This window comes from Microplitis mediator, chromosome 7 (assembly GCF_029852145.1).
Source record: "Microplitis mediator isolate UGA2020A chromosome 7, iyMicMedi2.1, whole genome shotgun sequence".
NCBI classification, from domain to species: Eukaryota; Metazoa; Arthropoda; class Insecta; order Hymenoptera; family Braconidae; genus Microplitis; species Microplitis mediator.
Genome location: NC_079975.1, coordinates 22,421,005 through 22,441,857, shown reverse-complemented (window position 1 = coordinate 22,441,857; position 20,853 = coordinate 22,421,005). Strand labels below are relative to the sequence as shown.

At 31.6% G+C, this 20,853-nt stretch overlaps 4 protein-coding genes across 4 annotated transcripts; 1 reads left to right on the top strand and 3 right to left on the bottom strand.

Annotated features, from left to right (window-relative positions):
• Positions 1-112: 112 nt before the first annotated feature.
• LOC130670987 (transcription initiation factor TFIID subunit 8) lies at positions 113-3,272 on the top strand. Its single transcript, XM_057474639.1, has 4 exons — positions 113-372; positions 497-783; positions 862-1,012; positions 2,840-3,272. Exons 1-4 carry the CDS (start codon positions 243-245, stop codon positions 3,121-3,123), a joined length of 852 nt encoding a protein of 283 aa, XP_057330622.1. The 5' UTR covers positions 113-242; the 3' UTR covers positions 3,124-3,272.
• On the bottom strand, positions 2,842-9,173 carry LOC130670985 (alpha-aminoadipic semialdehyde synthase, mitochondrial). The gene is made up of 5 exons (XM_057474637.1): positions 8,942-9,173; positions 8,142-8,850; positions 5,531-6,554; positions 4,952-5,465; positions 2,842-4,186 (listed from the first exon to the last, which is right to left on the bottom strand). Exons 1-5 carry the CDS (start codon positions 9,008-9,010, stop codon positions 3,689-3,691), a joined length of 2,814 nt encoding a protein of 937 aa, XP_057330620.1. The 5' UTR covers positions 9,011-9,173; the 3' UTR covers positions 2,842-3,688.
• A 150-nt stretch (positions 9,174-9,323) lies between these two features.
• On the bottom strand, positions 9,324-12,513 carry LOC130670986 (general transcription factor IIF subunit 1). Its single transcript, XM_057474638.1, has 5 exons — positions 12,308-12,513; positions 12,169-12,215; positions 11,372-12,078; positions 10,706-11,303; positions 9,324-9,669 (listed from the first exon to the last, which is right to left on the bottom strand). The coding sequence occupies exons 1-5, from the start codon at positions 12,335-12,337 to the stop codon at positions 9,459-9,461; spliced, it is 1,593 nt and encodes a 530-aa protein (XP_057330621.1). The 5' UTR covers positions 12,338-12,513; the 3' UTR covers positions 9,324-9,458.
• Positions 12,514-13,776: 1,263 nt separating this feature from the next.
• LOC130672330 (vacuolar protein sorting-associated protein 26B-like) lies at positions 13,777-20,798 on the bottom strand. Its single transcript, XM_057476859.1, has 6 exons — positions 19,965-20,798; positions 19,740-19,883; positions 19,265-19,659; positions 17,698-17,804; positions 17,274-17,485; positions 13,777-15,975 (listed from the first exon to the last, which is right to left on the bottom strand). The coding sequence occupies exons 1-6, from the start codon at positions 19,965-19,967 to the stop codon at positions 15,685-15,687; spliced, it is 1,152 nt and encodes a 383-aa protein (XP_057332842.1). The 5' UTR covers positions 19,968-20,798; the 3' UTR covers positions 13,777-15,684.
• Positions 20,799-20,853: the final 55 nt, after the last annotated feature.

Below are 20,853 nucleotides of genomic sequence, written 5' to 3'. Positions count from 1 at the left end.
AATTATGGGCGCGCAAGCGCAGTTGGTTACGATTTAGTTCTCTGACAACTATTTGAAGGCGCTACTGTAGGCACAGATCGGTGACAATGCGGACTATAAAATCAGCTATCCAGTTACTGGCAGTTAGTATAGAGATCAGTCGCTATCCAGTTAGTATAGAGATCAGTGCTCATAATTAGTGTGAAACTATAACCTGCAAGTGTTAATTTTCAAAGAATTTTTGTAAACAAATAAATTTAAAAATGGAAACTCTTCCAGTGAATTCACGTAGAAAAATTTTAAATCATGTTGTTTGTGGATTGTTAGCAGAATACGAATTTGTAAACTGTGAAAAACAAGCATTCGAAACACTTACAGAAATGCTGCAATCATGTAAATATTTATTTTTATTATTTATGATAAATTTTTAGGTTATTTTTATTTTGCCTGTTAATTTAATTTATTTAATCAATAAATTTTAATTATTAATTACAAAAATTTCAAATTTTAATTTTAGTTTTAGTGCAAGTCGGCGAGTCAACTAAAAATTATTGCGAATTAGCCGGCAGAACAGAACCACTGATAGCAGACGTTATTTTGTCCCTAATAAACATGGGATTCAAATTAGATGGTCTTGATAAATACGCACTGAGGCACAACAGAACGACACTGCCGTCGTTGCAACAGCAGACACAGTCAAAACAAGTTAACATCCTTCAAGCTGGTGATAAACATCCGCATCCGCCTCATATTCCAAATTATCTTCCGGCTTTTCCTGATCCTCATGCCTACATCAGGACACCTGTAAGTAAAAGCGCTCTTAAAAATAACTTTTGTCAATTTATTATTGTTATTGTAATTGTAATTTATTATCATCTATAGACTCACAAACAACCTGTCACGGAGTATGAAGCCATCAGGGAAAAAGCAGCCACGCAAAAAAGAGATACTGAGCGCGCGTTGACTAGATTCGTTGCTAAAACCAGCGAAACTCATAGTTTATTTTTATCTGATGACAACAGCGCTTTTCTATGTAAGAGATATATTATATATATTTATTTATTTATTTTTTTTTTAAATACTCTCTGCTTCAGTCTGGTGGCCTAAAGGCAGATTAGCCGCCCATTTTATTTTTTTCTCCTTACCCACGTTATCTATCGGCTGTGGACCGACTTGTGCTTACTCAGGTTGGCCACAATCTGGGAAGATTGGGAACTATCAGGAAATTTAATGCAACTGGGAAATATCATGGAAACGTCAGGGAATTTCGAAAAGTATCCAAGAATTTAATTGCGACATTTCAAAATTTAAAAACGGTTGTCAGATAATTTTTTCCCAGCTTTTCTCTGAACTAAAAGCCCTAAGCGCAAATAAAGACACAGACCCGATGCTTCACTCTATGAACTAACCAAGTGGTCTTCAGTTTTTTGATAACTTCCATTTGTTTACGAGAAAAACTTGGACAAAGTTACCATTTACAGTACAAGTGCAAGGTAGTACCGTTCATCCACTTGAGTGCGAGTAGAGAAGCAAATGAAAACGCGTCTTAGGGGGATACGCTACCGGACCTCTTTCTCACACTCAGAAAAATAAACGGGACTATCTTTGTTGCACTCGTTGAGTAAATGAGAATTTTAAAACAATTTTTCTCGGAGAATTAGAATTTTTAAAAATACGAAATTTTCAGCCCCCTGTTAAGGTTTTAAAAAACGCTAAAGACTCTCTATTTTGGGTTTCTAGTGTTTGTCCGTAAATTAAATTGAATTGAAAATCGGTTACCGTTACACCTTAATGATATATTTTAGTCATAAAAATTAAGGGGTATTGCAAAAATTTCAAATTTTTAAGTGAGAAATATCAGGGAATTTTTAAATCATTTCTTTGTGGCCACCCTGTTACTGTACTGCATCATATCCTGATCCTCACCCGACGGTGGCTGACCTAGAACAGTGACATGGAGAAACCACAGAGACATTCCATGGCAGTATAGTCGACAATAAGCTAAGTCCCAATGGTCTCTGAAATTAGACACTTCAGCGATCACTGGGCCTTTCACCCGCCTCTACGACAGTGATCTCCGTCTTCGCTGCTACTTATCTATATTTTTAAAAGAATAAGGAAAATTTTGTTTCCGCCATATCTAAATGACAGAATTAGTTAATGTTATTTAAATTGGTATCATTAGATAGGTCTTGACTTGAATTTGTGCCTTTTCATACTTTAAACTCTTTTTAATTGCCAAGTATTCAGATAAATAGATTTATCTATATCATTCGAATTACATTTAAATTACGCGGGAAAAAAAACGATCGTATTTATTTTCTTTAAATAAATTAATACTTTAATTATTCTGCCGTTAAATATGACTGAATGTCACTGAATATATACCTATATTATTTATATCGCGTTACTTATTCCAAAATGACAGATTTTTATGCTCCCTTTTGGTTTTAGGAAGCTTCTCAAAGCCAAAAAAGTGTGGATAGAAAAAAAAAGGATTCATTGACACAAAAAATCTTTACTCGCCTAAAGAAAATTTTTACTTACCCCAATAAATTTTTTGCATTGTGAATTGAAAACAAAAATTTATTTAGAACTAGAAAAAATTACTTGGAGCAAGAAATTATTTCTTGACCAAAAAAATCTTTTCTCGCCCCAAGACAATTTTTGTATTTAATTGATAATGGATAAAATTTCTTGGTGCAAATTAAAATTTTGTTGCGGCAAGAAATCCTTTTTTTCTGCGTATTTTATGAATTTAGTAGTGATATTTCGGCAGGTTGCTCATTAATTATTAATATATATAATAATTATCACTTATAAAGTGATATATTAATTGACAATAAATTTATTGTTTCAGTAATAGCATGCAAGCCACAATTTCCTCCGTATCTCTCTGCGCTGATGCCGCAGGATCAAGTGTTTGAGCCGGAAATAGAATTCGACTTTGAAAGGACTCCTGTAAAAAAGCGAAAAGACACTAAAAATAATGATGACGTGATAGAAGAAGGTGCAATAAAAACCGATTCACCTGAACCAAGTGAAGAAGTGTCGACGCAACAGGACATTATTGATAATCCTTACCTAAGACCTGGTAAAGTTCCTAAAAATAAAGTGACTGGACCCGGTAGTGTACAGAGTTAGTGATATATTTTTTATATTCATAAGTTTTTAAATGGAGTGTAATAAATTTATTATTTATATTTAATCGATAAATTAATTATTATTAATTAACAAACGAAATTTTATGTACAGTCGACTACCCGTCATAAGTCTGATCTAGGGAACGTAGGGTAAATTTTTCTCTCGACGGGTAGTCGACTGTAATTAATTATAAGTTGTAAATTATAATCAAGTTTTAAAATCAAAATCTATTTTCAATTTAAATAATTGATATTTAAAATTTTATTTTAATTCTTTAATATAAAATAATTTTTTTTCACATTTATTATTTTTTAACTGAGTTGAAATTTTTTTAAAAACTGGAAATAAATAAAATTAAAATTTTATTTAAGCAAAAATTAAAATAAAATCTTTTTGCAAATAATTTAAAAAATCTACTAGTACTAGAGTGAATAAAATATGACCCAATTATATAACCACCTGTATTCTTAAAAATTATTATTGTTATATATATAAACTTATCATATATAAGATACATCGAGATCAAAGATCATTTAAATATGTACATAATAATCAAGTATCAACTTCAGCGCCATGTCGATGTTTCAAAGGATTCGATGCCTTCGGACCTCAGTCTGCTGAGGATCGGGCGATAAATGTCTGGCGTAAAGGGCAGAATGACACCGCGTTGTTGAATTTCCCCGTCGAGGATCATCTTGGTAGCGATGGCCGCGGGGTATCCTACGGTCCGCGACATCGCGGAGTGACCATCAGCGTCTCCGTATATGACTAAATTTATTCCCTTGTTCTCGATCCTGTTTCCCGGCCACACGACGCCGATGTCGTGCCTCAGGATCACTAAATCCCGCTCCGATTTCTCGAAGCACAATTTTTTTGACAAGTAGTGCGTCAGCGTGTCCAACGGCGTGTTCAGTTTCAGCACTGAATCTTCAGCAAGTAGACCTAGATCTTCGATTGCCTGGACACGTTCCTCTGAATTAACGCGTTCTATAAGTTTGCGTTTGAGGTTTTCGTAAAATATGTCGTCATTTATCAGTCCCAATAAGTTACAAATGAGTGTGCGCTGTAAGAAAAAATTTAATTATTTTTAGTAATAATAAATTTTATAATTTAAGGGGAGAAGCTGGTCTGATACAAAAAGAAGAGGATAATTTTTTTTTCAGACTACCTTCGTTAATAAAATTCTCAAAATTTGTGACATTATTAAGCATCATTCCAAGAATATTTTGTGAAATTTTCAAAAAAAAATATGAAAAAATAAGCCAGTGGTAGTGGGGAGAGACGAGTCACTTGAAAAAGTCTCCATGCCGTAGGCAGGATAACTCATCACTGCCTCATCAGAAATCAAAAAACCAAAAAGATTTCTTTAGCACATAAGTTTATCTTAGATCTGAACGAAGGATTTTTTTTTTAATGACTACTTATTTTTTAATTAAACAAAAGGAAGAATTTTTGGGAAAAATCAGAATTTTTTGATTCTACCTTTACTAAAAATTCAAAAATGAATATTTTGTTTATTCCTTCGTTTAAATTCAAAATAAACTTATGTACTAAAGAAATCTTTTTGGTTTTTTGATATCAGATAAAGCAGTCATGAGTTATCCTGCTTACGGCATGGAGACCTTTTTGAGGTGACTCGTCTCTCCTCACTACCACTGGCTTATTTTTCCATATTTTTGTGTGAAAATTTCACAGAATATTCTTGGAATGATGCTTAATAATGTCACAAATTTTAGGAATTTTAATAACGAAGGTACTCTGAAAAAAAAATCACAAAAATATCTTCTTTTTTTTTGTATCAGACCCTTAAATAAAATAATATCAGTACCCAGGTAATGTCCGGTCCATTTGGATGTAAAATAGGGTGAGGATTAGGATCAATAAGACCCAAAAATTGTAACGACTGCACAGTGTCCGTAAAACCACGGAATCTTAATGTCCCGCGTAGAATAGTGTTGGCATTATGGATACCGTACAATTCGCGATAGGTTGTGCTGTCGCGGTTGGGAAAACCTTCCAAAGCGAACCCTGGCAAGAAGTCAAGGCTCCGGACTGCTGACATAAGATCGCCACCTCCAGCGATCTCGACAACTTGTCCATTGTGGTAATACTTTGCCGGCGAGAGCGTATTTATCAGAGCACCACGTGGTGACCAGCTGAATTTGTACCTCAGAGGATTCGATGAACACTCTGGCGCTGGTAGACCTCCGCACCATGAAACAAACGAATCAATTTTACCCCCTGCTTGCTTTATGTCATCGAAACATTCAAGTGCCAGCAGATGATCAATGCCGGGATCTAGACCCACTTCATTCAAAATCGTCACTCCCGCATTTTCTGCTCTGAAATAAAAAAAATTAATATTAATTGTAGCTCGGGTAGAAAACAAAATAAAAATTCCACTTACTCTTGATGAAGACTTTTTATGTTATCATTCAAATAACTAGCGGTTACCAAATGGGTCTTGGTCTCAATACAAGTTTTAGCGATCACATGATGGAGTCCGTAAGGCAGCAACGAAACCGCAGCATTAGCAGAGCTGATTATCTCCTTCAAAGTATCCGGGCGGTCAATGACATTAAGAAAAATAGACTCAACTCCAGGATATTTATTAGCCAGAGCATCGGACTCTTCTTTCAAATGCGAGCAGACGACAATTCTCGTGTTGCCATCACGGTGCAAATATTCAACCAACGGAGCAGACACGTAACCAGCCCCCAGTACCACGACAGTTTTAGTCTGGGCTTCACCGTTGTCACTAGATGCCTTGTGTTTGCTCTTTTGATTCAGCATCCTCAGCTCTTTTATGTACTCAAAGTTAGGCGTCAATTGACCATTCGAGGCGATGATCGCGCCGTGAACAGCAGGACTGAAGTTGTGCTCATCCAGGGGCTTCTTGGCGTCGGACTTCTCGATTATCTCGCAGGCAAAAGGGAACAGCAGGTCGCCAAAAAAATCTGTTGATTCTCTGGGCAGCTGCGTTGGCATGTTGTCAATAGAACAGACCAAAACACCAGGACCTTTGAAGGATTTGGTGTCTTTGTTTCTGTCAGCGCAGTACAGGCAAAATGGGGTGTCGATTGTCGTACACTCGTTCATAAATTCAATGCTGCCTCCAGGGTCTGCAGATATGTCGCAAATTGCCAGCATGCGGTGAGGCAACGGAGGCGCACCGACGCTTATTGGCAACCAGGGTGTGTATGCCGGTCTCAGAAGATTCTTAGCGTCAGGTATCGTCAGGAGTTTTGGTGAATCAACTGCCCAGTAGATTCCGTTTATTATTACTGATGCGTACGGTGCGATTTTTTTACTGAATGTCGAGATATAGAGCTCTGGGTGCTTATCGTACTCCTCTGCGTCGTATCCGCCGTCTTCTTTCCGCTCTAAGTGATGCCGGCGACGTATCTCGCAGCCGTATATTTTATTTGTATCTAGAGTTTGTTTTTTTATTGTAAATAAAGAACAAGAGGTCAATGCATCGGCTATCTGGTATTTATACTTTCAGATACTAAGCTATGATGTAATACTTGATATTAATATATTTAAGGAAATATAAATATATGCACTACCTTCAGAAGGATAAAACTCTAGCGGAAGTAATTGATCTTCGCGGGTTTTTAATTAAAATTTTTAATTTATGATTAAAAAATTAAAATTCTCTGGTTTTTTTAAATTTTTGTTAAGAATAAAATTGAGTAACGTGCGGATATTGCTGTGATTTAAATCGGTTCAAATTTTGGTGGGAAAATTGAAAGCGGGACAAAATATTATTTTTATTAAATGAATTTTTTTAATTTACCTCTTAATGATGGGGGACTTGAGTAATTATCGGATTAGTATCGGAAATAATTTTGAAGATAAAATTTTTTTTATCGTACAGAGTTCATATTTTATTTATTTTTATCTGAACGCAAAATTAATTTATCTTTAAAATTACGTATTTTGGGTTAAAAATTATCAGCTTCAAAAATAGATATTTAAATTCAGAGGCCAAAATTATTCTTACATCTTTGATTACATTGTTAAGAGTCCATTGTTTTTATCATTATTTCTAATTCTATTAAAAAAAAATTGTGGGAATTCAAATTATTAATCCGAAGCGGCTTAAAATTTTCAATGAGTCTACAAAATTTGTAGATACTAAAACTTTGGGGAATGAACACGGATTAAATCTAGAGTGAATGGGGAGCAGATGACTTCATTTAATCCGGAGTAAAATTCACTCCGAATTGAAATGAATGCGGATTAGAATAAAATCCAAATCACTCCGAATTAACTCCCGATGTTTTACAGTCAAATTCACGCTTTGAATTTTTTTTTTCAGTGGAATTTTAGTGGGACAGTCACGTAAAGCTCCTACAATAAATATACTTGGATTATTTGTTTAAAACCGTTTATATTTTCCAAGTCTCGCCTATTCATGAACCAGCATCTAGACAATTTTTATTACGATCCTGAAATTGACAGACGATCAAAAATTTTGGATTTTTATTTAAACAAATTAATGACATAAAAAAAAAAACTAAAAATATGCACATTGAAAAAATTAAAAGAACTATAGCTGCAATTTTTGCAAATATTTTTTTTTAGTAATTTATCGTTGAGAATAACGATCCAAAAATTATTAGACGTCGGCTAATTTCAGTATCATTTTTTATTATCAACAAAATGTTTTTTAAATAATTTTGTTACTTTGTTTTAATGATAAATAGGTTTTATCAACGCTTGAGATTCACGCACGTCTTCTTTACGTTTTCAATACGTCGGGTAAATTAAATATCAATTTTAATGATCATTCAAGTCTGTGTCCAATTGGGTCTTTAATGCCAAGTAGATTTAATATACGATTTAAATTTTGACTCGTTAACAAAAATAATTTTCAATTTCGCGCGACTCGAACCCCAGGGGTAAAAATTGGAGTCATGATTTTTTAAAAAATTTAAAATTTTCTAAACATTGCTTTTAAAATCAGTCATCTTGGCCTCAAGTATTTAAATTTGAGAATAAAAAATAATTACCCCCATGTTCAGCGACTTTTCTCAAACTCTGAGTATCGACATACTCGTGAGGAAGTTCTTGAAAGACTTCTTGACCTCCTTGGCTGACATTACCGCTGCCTGTAAACACAAAAGTGAGCGGCCCGATGGACTTGGGCATCGCGCCGAGTGCTATTTCATATCCGACATCACGAATCGCTTGGCGAGCAACCGCGGAGTCGCGGTAATTGTGCGCGGGCCCGATGTGCATAAACGGGGTGTGGTGTCCCAGGGCCAGTAGCCTCAGTCCCAATCCATGGAGAATATTTATCATCCCCGCAACTCCCGCGTACTTTCCAAAGGCAACGAGTCTCTGGCCGTTTTGGTCCGTCAGCTTTTCGTAGTCCAGCAGCCGGATATTCTTCTCCAGTATCGCGTCCAGCAGCGGCATGTTGCTTTCCTGGGCTTTTATCGTATGGGAGAAGAAGCAGTAAGTTTTGTTGGGGATCAGGTGGTCAACAGGAACTTGCTTCACTCCAAAGATCACCGAAGCCTCGCTTATGTCTTCTTGGAGATGTGCTCCAGCTGCCAAATAAGTCTGAGCCGGATAAGCTCGACGGTTGCTCGGCTGCACAATAACTTTTACCCCAGATCTTATTAATCGTCTGACGTTTGACGGTGCCAATGGTGCCCGTCTTTCCCATACTGACTGATCTTCACGTCTTATAGCGATGATTTTACCTTTTAAATTCTACAGAAAATTAAAAAAAAAAAATTGTCGAATAAAAACAGTAAATATTAATTTTAAATTCTGTAGAAAATGAAAAAAAAAAATAACTTACACTATTATAGCGTACAGATAAATTAATAAATCTATGCCGTCGTTGACGATAATTAATCCGTCGGAACATAATAACAACTAATAATTATATAAAATAATTCTGTAGTTTAAATGTATGTCTTAATATATGAAAGATAAAAGAACGTATGGATAAAACAATTCCACCGCGAAATCTATCTACGCTGTGTTGACCTCTTGATTATCGTATTATTGTAAGAGTTCTTATTAATTTTGTGCTAAAAATTATTACATCGTTATCTTTAAAAAAATTTAACTACCGGTAACAATTAACGGGGGCCAATAATTACATTCTTTTGTTTATTTATCTTTAGAATTTTCGTGTCATCGCTTATCGCTAATAAAATAATAAATAAGATTAGAGATTGTAGAGTTTAAAAAATTAAAGTTTAATTTAAATATATAGATTACTTTATTAATACAATAACATATCGATTGATTGATTGGTGATAAAATTATCTAAACAAACTGATTAATTAATTGTTGCGCTATCATTGTTATCAATGAGGCTGGGCCTTTATAGATAAATACATTTTACTTTTGATAGTTTGTTTTGTTGGATTTATTTTCTTCAATATTTGGGTCATCACGTTGACTAGTTGATCAGAAGTCAGTCCAGTCTTTTTTGATTTGAATTTCTGCAACAATTCTGTTGTCGTCATTGGCTTGCGCATCAAGTAACGACGCACTGCGTCTTCAGTAATTCCTTCACTGTAAAGTTAATTAAGTATATGATTAATAGTATATTGTGTGACGAGGAATTAAACAGAATGATTTCAGACCAGGGTGTTGACTGACATCACCCGCAGTCTGAAATCGTCTTTCATTTTGAGTTACACACTAGTTTTTCATGATACCTGCACTGGAACTTAAAGTTTCATCAGCAGTCAGTCAGAAAAAAGTTAATTTAAGACCAATGGTATCATCAACTATTAGCGTAAGCGTAAATTGTAATTTGCAATTTATAATTAAGCAGAAACTATAAATACTATATATTATTCACACTAATTCTTATAAAACTTAATCACAGAACTGTCATTTACGTAAATAAAATTAATAGTCTGAAATTAGTATTAAAAAAATGACAAGTATCAGAGTTTAAATTGCAAAAGTCTTCAGTCAGCGGCAGAAACATGATTTGTTTTTTTCTCAAGAGACGAAACACAAATTTTTCTGCCCACTGACTGAAGGCATTCAAAATTTACGCGTTCGCTAAAATTAATTCGCGGCATTGAACTGAACTTAGCTTCCTTTGACTCGTTGTAGAGCCCCAAGTAGCACAGAGACAACTTTAAGATGTCTCGAAGATGTCTTTTAAAAGGACCCTGATAGCCACACTTTAAATGTAATTGCTGAGCAAGTTCTGCAGTGAAACATTTTCGGGTAACTTAACGACAAGTTTCTAGTAAGCCTCGGCTGGATAATACTTGCGTGCAAGTTGATGCAAATCAACTGCCGTCATCTGAATGTAATTTTACAGAAAAACTTGCCGTCAATTTTAAGTGAAACTCAATCAACTTAACGTCATTGTCTGACAGTGACACTTGTAGTCAAATTGAATTCAAGTTACAGACAATTTACTGTCAACTTAATGGTAACTGTTTCCTCTCCAACACTTTCCTTTAAGTTGGCTTCAGAATATGGCCGTAGCTTGAAGTTCGCTTTTCTCTACTGGCTGTAGAGCCACTGAAACTTCAAGTTTCGATGCTGGTATCATGAAAATAATAATAAATAAAAACATAATTACCTTGATCCTGGCAAAGGTGTCGCGGGAACATAATGAGAAACAGGAGTCTCGGGTTTCATTTTTTTAGCCTGAGATAATTCAGGCGAAGAAGTGAGTTTACGTTTCAGAGTATCAGAGCCGCTTGGAGCTGCGGTAGGAGTAGGAGACCTCGAGTTGTGAGCACTAGCCGATTTTTTACCATTGACTTCTTTGGGGGCATCTGAGTCGGAGCCTGAATCGCTTGACGCGTCGCTAGCTGATGAATCTTTACTATTTTTCTTCGGGTCCTTCTTTTTAATTTTCTTCTTTTTCTTCTTGTCTTTATCCTTCTTTTTGTCCGCTTCCTTGGCTTTGTCCTGGTCTTTGGCTTCTTCGTCATCGAACTCATCGTCGTCTTTTTTATCTTCATTGTTCTCTTCATCGTCATCTTCATCAGATACCAACAATTTACGCAACGCGTCTTCTTCAGCAACGGATTGTATTTCTTTGGTCTGATCTTTTTCATCCTCAGAATCCGTTGAATCTGATATATATTCGCATTCTCTGCCTTCCTCATCGCCGTCATCGCTTTCTTCGAATGCTTCATCATCAGAATTAACTTTTTTCTTCTTCTTCGTCGCTAAAATAATTCAAAATAATTAATTACTTATTTAATTATTCTAAAAAAAATAAACAATAAAAACTTACGTTTCTTTTTTTTCTTCTTCTTGTCATCTTCTTCATCCGAATCTTTCTTCTTCTTCTTGTCCTTATCGCTACCAGACTCATCATCATCGTCATCATCACTAGACATCCACTCATCCATTTCCGAAATCTTCAATTCTTTTTCCTTCTTAGCAGTTTTTTTACCTTTACCTGTTTCATTAGCTTCCGGTTCTTCATCATTTGCTTCCTCGTCTTTCTTCCATCGTTTCCTTGCCATCAGCGACCAATAATTTATTGTTTTAACGCGTCTACCAAACTCCAGTTCCGCTTCTTCGGCACTCAATGTCTTGTACCGCTGAATTGGCTGAAAATTATACCATTCTTGGAGCGGAAATGCTTCGATAGCACCATCAGGTGCGTGGGTAAATACATAGTAAGCAGCATTCTCGCTGATACCTCCTTCACGTATTCCTTTGAATTTTTTTCCCGTCTTACCGCCGGTTTTCAGTACCCAGGGTTGATCTTCTGGTTTGTATTTTCGCGCGATCATTCCAAATTTTTTACGTCGCGCTTCTTCACGTGCGTCGCGACCAAATTCAGAACCGGCTCCAAATTTCGGCATGTCTTCGTCATAACCTTTATACTCACGGGCATTATTTTCACGTTCCATTTTAACTTGTGTCCATTTTGATATGTCGACATTTAAAGTTGCATTGAAACGCATGACGTTGTGTCTTTTTCTACTGTTTCTATTTATTTTAAATGTTAATTATCATTAATTACATGTCATTTTATTTTTTTTTCAAATGATTTATCAATAAAAAAATATGAAAACTTACTTAGGAACCCGAATACTAAATTCCTGAACTGTCGGCACTGGCGCAGGCTGGAGAAAAAAATTTAATAAACGTTAATTACTGTCAGACAATTCTGTAATTATTAATTAATGTAATTAATAATAATAAATAAATAACTAACCCTAGATCCTGATGCTGCTGGTGTGGTCATGGTGGACAATAGATTTTTTTAAAAAATTTGAAAATTTAGTTATTATTTTTATAGATAATAATTATAAATAATTTGTTATAATTATTAATTACTAATTAATGTAATGTCAACATTTTATTTACTGTCGTAAACAAGCTGCTGACCTTGATGATCAACTGAGACAATTGTATATATTTTATAGGTTATAAATATGGAGGGTAGAGAGACCTCTACCCTCTATAGTTAGAAATCATGAAACTAAAACAAATGGCGGAGTTCGATTTGAATTTGAAAAGACACGAACTCACTCGGCGGGAAATTTAAATTTTTAAAATAAAAATGTCCTTTAAAGAAATTTAAAAATTTTCTTACATTAATATGAGTAAACAGTGACAGTAAATGTAGCAAACATACGAAAATTTTTTAATTACGTATAAAAAAATTAAATAATTAAAATAATAAAATTTAAAAAAGTGCGTGTACGGAATTTTGAATTTTCTAAACATGGATTTTTTTATTTTTATTTTAATTTATTATTTCAAAGTTTTTAAAATTGTTAGATGTCCGCTAACTTTACTATCATTAAATTAATTCGAATTAATATATTTATGATTATAAAAACCAGCAACCTGCAGTCACTACGTAACTGCTCAAATATCACTACTAAATTTATAAAATACGCAGAAAAAAAGGATTTCTTGCCGCAAAAAATTTTAATTTGCACCAAGAAATTTTATGCATTATCAATTAAATACAAAAATTGTCTTGGGGCGAGAAAAGATTTTTTTGGTCGAGAAATAATTCCTTGCACCAACTAAATTTTTCTAGTTCTAAATAAATTTTTGTTTTCAATTCACAATGCAAAAAATTTATTGGGGTAAGTAAAAATTTTCTTTAGGCGAGTAAAGATTTTTTGTGTCAATGAATCCTTTTTTTTTCTATCCACACTTTTTTGGCTTTGAGAAGCTTCCTAAAACCAAAAGGGAGCATAAAAATCTGTCATTTTGGAATAAGTAACGCGATATAAATAATATAGCTATATATTCAATGACATTCAGTCATATTTAGTAACAGAATAATTAAAGAATTAATTTATTTAAAGAAAATAAATACGATCGTCTTTTTTCCCGCGTAATTTAAATGTAATTCGAATGATATAGATAAATCTATTTATCTGAATACTTGGCAATTAAAAAGAGTTTAAAGTATGAAAAGGCACAAGTTAAAGTCAAGACCAATCTAATGATACCAATTTCAATAACATTAACTAATTTTATCATATAGATATGGCGGGAACAAAATTTTCCTTATTTTCTTAATAATATAGATTATCAATTGTTCACTACTTTGAATACTTGTGTGTAAAAAAATTTATGAACTGTAATTACTGCCAATGAAAACGAAGGATTGAATCCTGTAAAATAAAAACTTTAATTAATAATTAGTAATAAAACAAGTGATAAATTTTTATATTTTTTTTGTAATTCAATTTTTAAGACACTATAATATACAACAAATTGCATATATACAATATTTGACATGTATAAGATATATATATAGATATATGTATATATATATTTTATAATAAACTAATTAATAAAATTAATTAATCAGGATTTCACCCCAGGATGACGCATTTCTCATATTATTTTTATTCAATTAAATTCGCCGGTGCTAAAAAAAATCAATAAATTTTCTACTGATTACGTACTAGATTATGAACAAAAAATTATAATTATAATAATAAAATAAAAATATATTAGAGAGAAAAAAAAATCGAGTATCATACACTACTTATTTTTTTTTATATTTTTTTTCACTTCATTTGCATTGTGATTAAAATTTTTTATAAGAATAAAAATGAATAATAAAATTATTTAATGTAATTAAAAATATCTAATTATTATTATTATTATTATTAATACATTATTTATTACTGAATGCTAATTATTTAATATTACCCCTGTATGTATTTGTTCATATTTTTTGTTAATAATAAATTCAAAGTAATTATTGTTATTATTCAAATTTACGTACTTATTGATCATAAAAAAATTTTTTTTTTACTTTAATTATATCTAGAGCTCAGAAAATTTATGAAAATATTAAAAGCAATTCAATTTTTTTATTTAATTATAAATTATTGATGTCAATTTTAAATTTAATTTTTAAATTTCCAGAATTTATGTAAAAAAAAAAAAATTCTAAAAGCATTTTTTTATAAAAAAAAAAAAATATATTTTATTCAAACGTATTTTGACTTTTATATTAATTTTTTTTTTTTTCTAATAAATTTTCTCGCGCGAAAAATTTAAATATTTAATTTCCACTTTTATGTGAAATAATTAAAAAATTGCCTACAAATTATTGCATTAAAAATAATTAAAATCTATCAATTAATTTGATATAATTATTAAAAAAACTATCGATCTGTTTTACTCTCGTGCCTAAATAAGATTTAAAAAAAATTATAATTGCCAGTAGCTCGAATAATTAAAATTTGACTAATAAACTAATAAATAATAATAATAAAATAAATTTTTGGTCCACTACAGAGGAATATCCAAAGCATTCAGATATAAATTTATAATATTTATATTAATATCAATATCTTTAAAATTTTATCTCGCAGTCTCATCACATATTAACTTTATCAAAGGTATCATAATTAGTTAATATTACTTGCGGACGTCATCATACATTTAACACACATAAATGTACGACGAGTTATTGTTGCTGTAATAATTATGGGGATTAATTTCAGATTTCAGCCTTGTGAGATGATACTGGGCACGATTATTATTATTTATTATTTATAACTGATGGACTGATGGTAGAAAATACAGACACCGTGTACACCGTGTATTTATCCGAATTACAAAGAGACTCCTCGACAATACTTGTTTTTATTAAATCATCTTATTACTTTTACTTTTTTATTTCTTATATTTTTTATTCTCAGAGCAATATAAGACACGAGTTAATTACCAAGGACACTTGGAATCCGGGTAATTTCAGTATATATACACATATGTACATTATAAGTATATAAGAGTCTGCTTAATTACACTTATTTAACCATATATATATATATATAATATATATATATATATTCATGTGGATACCAGCTGTTATTGATAATTATTGTTTGCTGATAAATCCATAGACCGAGCAAGTTATACATATATATAAATTTATAATAATAATAATATTAATTGTTTCATATCAATAAATCCGTCCGTTAGCTACTCTATTGATCACCTGAACCTCAATGATGCTGATTAATTTTTAATAAAAAATCATTTTGTTTTGTTTTGTTTTTTTTTTCTTGAAAAAAATTATAAAATTTATGAATAATTGACCGACGTTCATTGATTCTCGGGATTTATTTCTTTTTCACCTTCGCCATCACCCTCTTCGCGAGTCATCCCTTCGATTGGTGCTGCCGGGGGGTCGTAAGTTGAATCATCTTCGTCGTCATCGTCGTCTTGATTGTCCTGCATGTCGTCAGAGTTTGACGGCGGCGATGATAGTGCGGGTCCGTTTATTGCGGCGCCTTGAGGAAATCCGGTTTCTGCTGACACGAGATGTGACGGCAAGTGGGGGGATGCTGTTTGAGATTTTCTACTCTTGTCACCTTTTCTCCATAATGTTATTTCCTGTGATAAAGAATAAGATAATAATAATAATGTAGGAAAAGATAGAGAAGGATTTAGTATTTAATGCACAACTTTATCGCGAAGCAATGAGATGTGTTCTGCTAACGCTTACGCGGTCTAAGATGATCCACTCACGGAAAAATCATACTTACACTTATTCAAATATTCTCAATTAGAACAAAATTCGTACCAATTGAAAGATAATTTATAAAGGAGGGAAAAAGAAGAGGATAATTTTGTGATTTTTTTTTCAGAGTACCTTCGGTATTAAAATTCTTAATATTTGTGACATTATTAAGCATCATTTCAAGAATATTCTGATAAATTTTCATGAAAAAATATTGAAAAATAAGCCAGTGGTAGTGGGGAGAGACGGTCACCTAAAAAAAGTCTCCATGCCGTAGGCAGAATAACTCATGAGTGCCTCACCTGAAATCAAAAAACCACAAAAATTTCTTTAGTACATAAGTTTATCTTAGATTTGAACGAAGGATTTTTTTTTTCAATATCTACTTATTTTTTAATTAAACAAAAGGAAGAATTTTTGGGGAAAATTAGAGTTTTTTGATTACACCTTTACCAAAAATTCAAAAATGAATATTTTTTTCTTTCCTTCGTTCAAATCTAAGATAAACTTATGTACTAAAGAAATCTTTTTGGTTTTTTGATTTCAGATGAAGCAGTCATGAGTTATCCTGCCTACGGCATGGAGACTTTCTTTAGTGACTCGTCTCTCCCCACTACCACTGGCTTACTTTTCCATATTTTTTTATGAAAATTTCACAGAATATTCTTGGAATGATGCTTAATAATGTCACAAATTTTACGAATTTTAATAACGAAAGTATTCTAAAAAAAAAAACCACAAAAATATTATCTTTTTTTTGTATCTCAGACCCATTTCCCTTAATGAATAAAACGAACACAATTTCCAATCGCTATTTTAAAAATAATGATTGAAAGCAAAAAAAAAAAAAATCTGTGATGTCAGTCAGTATGTACGGATGTTAGTAAACACAATAACTTAAAAAATAGACAACCGATTGATCTATTTTATTTTTTATAACACTTAAATTCTAAAAATAGAAGGACCGTTTTGAAAATCACCATCCAGTTTTTTTTGGTTTAATTATAATTAATAAAAGAAACTCAAAACTGGCAATTCATGAAAAGCTTAAGCTGCCATTTTTTTTATTTCAATAAAATAAATTTTCTTGTAAGAAAAAGCGGAATCTATTGATCACTTTTTGAATGAGCGAGTTGTGCACTTTTGGATTTTCACATTTTATTTAAATTACCTGCTGTTTAAAATAACGACGGTCTTCCTCATCCATTAGTACGAGATTTAAATAATATCTAACGCTAAATTTTTTATTGATATCACGCATCGTTGGTGTTAGATCATAACCAGCAAGAAATACTCTTATTGGTATTGATTCACCTCTAACTGGTGCACCGTCCATTATTTCGTACTTAGCTATTGTTTCATTTTCCGTGAATGTATGAGGTCCTGAAAATATATATTATATGAAAGTCTGCTTTGTAGTCTGGATAATTAACTATACTAAAAGAAACTGACAAATAAAAGTTAAAATTTTCATCAATTAGACAATTTAAACTATTGCACACCTCGAACAAAAAGCGTTTAATGCTTTACTGCCACTAAATTTTATTTTTTAATACAAATAAAAAAATTAATTGATATTGTAAGTAAGAGCTTACCAGAACCAGTAGTTTCTCTTTTAATAATTGCTATCTCCATATGTTTTATTTTTATTCTGACTAGTAAAAAGTATATTTTTCCAACAATAACATCTTTTAAATGATATCTGAAATATAAATTAAATAATTTATTAGTTTAAATTAATTTTACCCCCGAACCAGGAGTCGAAATTTTAATGCCCGTGTAATTTTTAATTCGTCAAAAAATTTTTTTACGTATCCCAGGTTCCAATTTCATTTTTTTCTAATAAATAAATAAAAATTTATTAAAGGTGACTTCAAAAAATCCATAATGAATTTTTAATTAAATAAAAATTTATGAGATATTTTTTATAAAAATTTATAAATATCTTTGGGTCTGCACAGTAAAAAATATTGTTTATCTGTATTAAAAACGGTCTGTGTTAAATTTTTTGTGGGGATTATTTAGTGTTAAATCAAGACATTTAACTGTGTTACTTAAAAATTTTAAATCGATCTACTATTTAACAGTTTAAAAGTGTTACTTGGTACGAAAATTAAAATTATAAAAATTTATTAAGTGTTACTTTAAAATTAACACAAAATTTATGGTAAAAAGTAAATCGATAGTCACGGAAGAATTATTAGAAAAATGAAAGTGAAATCGACATTTTATAAATGTCAATTTAACTTAAAAATTTTTTTTATCAATATATTTAATTTGCCATTTACTAAAAGCTGGAATTTTTATCATACTAATAAAAAATGTTTAGTTATAATTTCGAATTATTTAATGTAATGTTAAAATTATTTTTTCGCTAAATAAAAATGTGTTTTTGTTTTTTTAAAATAAATTAATTGATTTACTATTTGCAACTGCTATTAAATATTACGTGATTTTTTTTTAATCTTGACTTTAGTAAAAAGATTGTTTACTATCAAACACTAGTTTAATGTTAAATAATAATTGTTGTGACTGTTGATAATCTCAAAATAATATATAAATTATCTTTACTGAATATCCATCCTACAAAAATAAAGTGTAAAAGTTAACATTTTTTTTTGTGTCGCCACCGACATTTAAAAAGTGTTAAATTAACTTCTCGTATTACCCGAATTTAGTGTTGAGATTTTAACTCAAATTTTGTGTTTAAATTTACCCCAAATAGTCTGTGTTAAAAAACAACACAAACATTATGTGGACCGTTTTTAACACACAGATTGTGTTGATTTTTACGTAACATTTTTACTGTGTAAAAAAATAAAATGTAAAAGTTAACATTTTTTTTGTATCGCCACTGACATTTAAAAAGTGTTAAATTAACTTCTCGTATTACCCGAATTTAGTGTTGAGATTTTAATCCAAATTTTGTGTTTAAATTCAACCCAAATAGTCTGTGTTAAAAAATAACACAAATAGTGTTGACCTTTTTAACACAGATTATATTGATTTTAACACAACATTTTTTACTGTGTCACCTAATAAATAAATAAATAAATTTATTCTAATAAATTTTAAGATCCTCAATATCTTTTCAAAAATTTATATCCAGCGTGTAGGTAAAAAATTAAAAATCACCCAATAAAAAATAACAAAATTACTCACTTGCTCTTATTATATTCAAATTCAATATGCAAACAATCCTCGATACCGACTTCCATCTTAATAGGATTGTTCATATCAGGATAAGAACTCAGTGTATGGACAACTAATTCCAATTCCTTTACCAAGTCACTCAATCTCCTGACGATCGTAACCCTCAAAAAATACCGAAGGCGTACATTAGAGCCGGTGTAGCTCTCAAACGGTTTCTCAACATTAGCGAACTCAAAAGTATACTCGGTGTTGTGTGTAAGTTCACCAGGTCTCGCAAGTTCTTTAACCAGACTCGTGAACTCATGGTGATTTCCCCTGTCATAATACAACTCTATCTGGCCAATAAATTCAACTTTGACTCCCTGGTGCTCCAGTTTTCCGGCTTTTCTCAAACTGACAATAACCTATACAGCACCAAATAAATAAATTAATAAGCAACCACTTGCTTTTAATTAACCTAAAATAATGTAATTATAAATTATACCTTTCCAGAGACAGTTTCACCGTCGTAATAAAGAAAATGTCGTTCTTTTTTACCATCCTCGGATTTTATTTCAGCTGTTTTCCTTGTATCTGCTCCATTTAAAATTATCTCCAATCCAGCAGATTGACCGAATCCAAAGAAACTCTGGTTCATAAATTAAATTAACAGTAAATAATTAATAAATTAATAACCAATAAATAATAACATAAATATATAAATTTATACCATTTTTAATAATCGTTAAATCACGACTGTGATGCAATTTGTTGAGAACAAGTTTGAGGTAGAGGTAGAGAGCGAGTTAGATGACAGACTGGTTATAAAAAAATTTTTATCCTCTTCTTGTGTACACTAATTTGTATGTGATGTAAACCAAGGCATGGTAATCATCGCGTTCACTTGGTAATTAAATGTACATACACATATATCTATATATATAAATTTATGATTGATCTGATGAGGTTAATAAAGAGTTACAAATAAATTTGGTTATTGCACGATACCGAGAGAAGAGTCAGGGTTAATCCACTGTAATGCACACTATTATATTTTCCTCATATATATATATGTATATATATATTTATATGTAAATGTGTAAGTCACAAGTTGCTAAATATGGCGGAACAATCTATCCCCCCCTGATACCACTTTTCATCTAACTCACTGTCAAATTACATATATTTAAATGTATGTACATATGCAATAAAGATGCGATCCGCTTATGATTCTTGTCTTATTTATTGAGCATTATTACGCTTAATTGTTACTCTTATTATTGTTATTGTTTTTTTTTTTTTTTATAAATAAAATTTATCACGACTGGAAAATATTTTATTTCTGTTATTCGAGTTGTGATTACGCTGGAGTGTAATCAGTAATCGGTAATCACTGTTGAGAATAATAAATATGTATATATGTTTATATTTATGTATATATATGTAGATAAATATGTGTGTGTACACTATTGCTGTTACATTGATATTGTCCTGTACTCAGACTCTGATTCCGATGATTGCCGTCAATCCCGTGCCCGTAAATTTACGGAGCGGTGTCCACTTGTCGTTACTCGTCACCAGTCTGCTTTTTCAACGCCCGTTATATTATATATGTATAT

Excerpts from the sequence above, each read along its gene's own strand:
- LOC130670985 (XM_057474637.1), bottom strand. The coding sequence starts at position 9,010 with ATGTTCCGACGGATTAATTATCGTCAACGACGGCATAGATTTATTAAT. Across the intron at positions 5,466-5,530 it reads ATAAAAAGTCTTCATCAAGA|AGCAGAAAATGCGGGAGTGA; the intron begins GTAAGTGGAATT and ends TTTTTATTTCAG. Across the intron at positions 4,187-4,951 it reads ATGGACCGGACATTACCTGG|CGCACACTCATTTGTAACTT; the intron begins GTACTGATATTA and ends TTTTTCTTACAG.
- LOC130672330 (XM_057476859.1), bottom strand. Across the intron at positions 17,805-19,264 it reads TTTGAATATAATAAGAGCAA|ATATCATTTAAAAGATGTTA; the intron begins GTGAGTAATTTT and ends TTTATATTTCAG. Across the intron at positions 15,976-17,273 it reads GTCGTTATTTTAAACAGCAG|GAAATAACATTATGGAGAAA; the intron begins GTAATTTAAATA and ends TCTTTATCACAG.
- LOC130670987 (XM_057474639.1), top strand. The coding sequence starts at position 243 with ATGGAAACTCTTCCAGTGAATTCACGTAGAAAAATTTTAAATCATGTT. Across the intron at positions 373-496 it reads TACAGAAATGCTGCAATCAT|TTTTAGTGCAAGTCGGCGAG; the intron begins GTAAATATTTAT and ends TTTTAATTTTAG. Across the intron at positions 1,013-2,839 it reads TGACAACAGCGCTTTTCTAT|TAATAGCATGCAAGCCACAA; the intron begins GTAAGAGATATA and ends TTATTGTTTCAG.
- LOC130670986 (XM_057474638.1), bottom strand. The coding sequence starts at position 12,337 with ATGACCACACCAGCAGCATCAGGATCTAGG. Across the intron at positions 12,216-12,307 it reads CAGCAGCATCAGGATCTAGG|CCTGCGCCAGTGCCGACAGT; the intron begins GTTAGTTATTTA and ends TTTTTTCTCCAG. Across the intron at positions 11,304-11,371 it reads GAAGAAGAAAAAAAAGAAAC|CGACGAAGAAGAAGAAAAAA; the intron begins GTAAGTTTTTAT and ends GAATTATTTTAG.